The 3,486-nt window shown below is 44.9% G+C and overlaps 1 protein-coding gene across 1 annotated transcript in view; it reads right to left on the reverse strand.

Annotated features, from left to right (window-relative positions):
* The window catches only part of LOC111976505 (E3 ubiquitin-protein ligase PDZRN3-like), a 16,410-nt gene extending 14,317 nt beyond the window's left edge, over nt 1-2,093 (reverse strand). Inside the window, exon 1 of the mRNA XM_024005362.2 lies at nt 1,808-2,093. Within this exon, the coding sequence (XP_023861130.1) occupies nt 1,808-1,852 (45 nt within the window). The 5' untranslated portion in view covers nt 1,853-2,093. The remainder of the gene's footprint in view (nt 1-1,807) is intronic.
* Nucleotides 2,094-3,486: the final 1,393 nt, after the last annotated feature.

Raw genomic sequence — 3,486 nt, forward strand, 5'->3', positions numbered from 1 at the left:
GTTTGTGAAAAAGGAGATAGTAAAAAGTATCAAACACTTCAGGTTTGGAAGCAGTAGACGTGTTAACTGTCCGAATAAGTTATTATTAGTTTTAACCTGTTCATTGTGAGAAAAGTCGTCATGGAACCCTCCAGAAAATGTATGTCAGCTGTAGAGGCTCAAAACGAGACCCAATGTGACCTCATAGCCTTACAATTTCTGGCTAGTCTGTAGAAAGCTTAAGCTTAGTTCCAACAAAAATCTCCATATAGGATCCAATCAGAAGAGCTTCACCCTCACTGCACTCTGATATATGCAAGCAGAAGGAACCGAATGCTATTTAAACTAGTATGGTTAACACTATAAACTAATGTGTGCGTCGACAACCACACGTCAGAATAATTTGTAAATTATGACTATCTGCATAACCTAAAACCATCTGAGAAGTCTGCCTCTGTCGGTGTCTGTCGTGTCGTGTCTGGCTAATGAGGCCGATCTGTGTTAACCATGGTTTCTGATCTGTCTGTCTGCCTCTGGTGCTGTCGTTCTAGTCTTAGCCTCAGGTCTGTGTCGTGTCATATCATGATCATGTCTGTGTCGTTAGTCTTAGACTGTCAATGTCAACATGTACTTGTCTGTCTGTCTAGTTGTGTTCTGTGCTGGTCAAGAATCGGTCTGTCTGTCTGTCTGTCTGTTCTGTATCTGTATCTGTCTCTGTTCTGTCTGTCTTGTCTGTCGTGTCTGTTCTGTCTGTGAATCTTTCTGTCGTCTGTCTGTATTGTGTTTTAATATTCCGTGTGTATTGTCGAATTGTAGAGTCAGGCTTCTATGACCTGTGCTTCTTGAGACTTTCAATCTTCCAGATCACAAAATTTCCACCCTCATTCCCCCCAGGTGTAAGCACCATTACTTACTTTTTCATTTACTTATTTGCAGGCGTACACTCACAGACTGAACACTCTCAGGTTCTGCTCAAGGCCACCCGATTGAACACATTCACCCTTCTGGTGTCATGACGGATGAAGCAAACCTTCTCTTTAGCACAATATACAATTATTTTGCTGCATTTACAATGGCACATTATCTGGATCTCTATGGTCTGACTGGAGGCTTACTGCGATACCAGAGAAGAGGAAAGACGAAGGGAAGTAGATTGCTTGTGGGAAGAGGTGTGAAAAGAGAGAGAGGACAGAGAGTGAGAGAGGAGCAGGGAATGAAAGAAAAGGACAAAAAAAACAAAGAAAAGAGAAGAAAAGACAGACAGAAGAGAGAGAGCAAAGAGAGAGAGAGAGCAAGGATAGAGAGAGGGCAGGCAGGAGAGAGAGAGAGGGAAGAGAGACAGAGAGAGAGTGAGAGAGGAGAGGGAGTAACTGGAAGAGAAGAAAAGAAAGAGAGAACCCGAAGATATCCCTTTGAGAGAGAGATGAGATGAGAGAGAGAGAGAGCGTGTTGGTGACTAGTCGACCTGTCTAGAGGCATCGTCTACGTGGCTTCCTCTGAGACCAGAGCAGGTCACCATGACCACCATCACTCTCTTCATAGACATGCTAAAGACCCTCAGTTATGCAAACATACACTCAAATGAACACACATGACATCATAATATAAATCCACACATACACACACTGTCTGCCCCGAGTCTTCAGATTACGTAGCCTGCGTATGCTGACTTTGTCAGGCATGCATGGCAGACAAGATGGTAACAGTACAGGCTGCTTTGTCAATAAGCACACAAATCCCAAAACAAAGGCACAGGTTGCACACGCACGCACAAACGCACACGCACACACGCACACACACACACACAGAAAATGTCCACTGTACTCACCCCATTGTCAGCCCACTTGCCCTGTCCAGAGTGTTTACAGCCCATGTCTATGTCACTCTGCTGGAGGTCTGGCCGATCCACTTACAGCAGCGGAGGGGGAGAGAAGAGGTGGGAAGTCCAGCTTGAAGGTAAGACGGAGGTAGACAGCCAGCCCAGAGGTTTTGAAGGATGAAGCCAAGGTAGCCAATGCAATCTGTGCCAGAGGGAAGGCAGGCAAAACATGCCCCCCCTCTAAAATGAGGGAGAATGTGATCCTTGTCAGTGCGTGGATGCTGCAGTGCTTGAAAACAGAATGCTGCTGTTACTCGCTTCACTTCTCAGTCAGCCTCTCAGGCTCCACCCACGAACAGACCCTCTCCTCATGCATATTCAGCATCTGTCACCACCAATGAACCAGTCCCTGAGTGTGAGAGGGAGGGAGGGCCAAGGATTGTATTGGTTCAAGGGATCAGCAGTCAAACATCCATTCAATCTTTCACCAACTGTTAAGTCTTTCCCCCTCAACAACACCAATAGGGTAGATTGGTCTGTCTGTCTGTTGTGTGTGTGTGTGTGTGTATTGTGTGTAGATTCAGGTCACTCTCTCTCTCTCTCTCTCTCTCTCTCTCTCTCTCTCTCTCTCGACCTCTCGACCTCTCGGCTACGAACTCAACTGACATTTACTCCTGAGGTGCTGACCTGCTGCACCCTCTACAACCAATGTGATAATTATTTGACCCTGCTGGTCATCTATGAACGTTTGAACATCTTGAAGAAGGATCTAGTCTTAATGGCCATGTACTCCTAAAGTCTCCCCCTGGCACAGCCAGAAGAGGACCCCCCCTCAGAGCCTGGTTCCTCTCTAGGTTTCTTCCATGTTCCTGCTTTTCTAGGGAGTTTTTTCTCCCATATCAAAGTGTCATTATGTAGGTTTAAGGTATAAGGGAAGAGTGTCAGCAAACAAACCTCTCACTATCATGTTTATGCATTCAAGTAGCCAACCCTTGACAACGATTTGTGTTTGGAATGCTGGGGAATTGTGTTAATTATTGAACAGAGTTGTCGGGTCTAATAATGTGTACAGGAGGAGGGGGGATAATGTAAGAAACATTAACGATGGTTAAGGAGTTTACATTGTAAACTCCAAGGAGAGAAAGGCATAAACACACAGATCCACACACTCCTTCACTGACTCACACCACTAGGAGTTCAGTTTGCAGTTGTCGCGATCGTCGTAAGAAGCGGACCAAAGCGCAGCGTGGTTTGAATACATTCTTCTATATTTAATGAAGAACACTTAAACAAAAAAACAACAAAACGAATAAGACGAACGTGACCGCTATAATAAACACTGTGCTAACATGCAACATAACATAGACAATAACCCACAACCCACAATACAGGCTACCTAAATATGGTTCCCAATCAGAGACAACGCAAAACACCTGTCTCTGATTGAGAACCATATCAGGCCAAACACATAGAAATAGACAAACCAGACATACAACATAGAATGCCCACCCACATCACACCCTGACCAAACAAAACATAAAACATACAAAGCAAACTATGGTCAGGGCGTGACAGCAGTGGCGGTGCACCGCTACCAAATGCATAGAGAGGGAAGCACTGGTGTGTGTGCGTGTGTGTGTCGGTTTGTCTGTGTGTTTTTTTTTTTTTTTATCAAGTCTGTTACAGTT

This window comes from Salvelinus sp. IW2-2015, linkage group LG17 (assembly GCF_002910315.2).
Source record: "Salvelinus sp. IW2-2015 linkage group LG17, ASM291031v2, whole genome shotgun sequence".
Lineage (NCBI taxonomy): Eukaryota > Metazoa > Chordata > Actinopteri > Salmoniformes > Salmonidae > Salvelinus > Salvelinus sp. IW2-2015.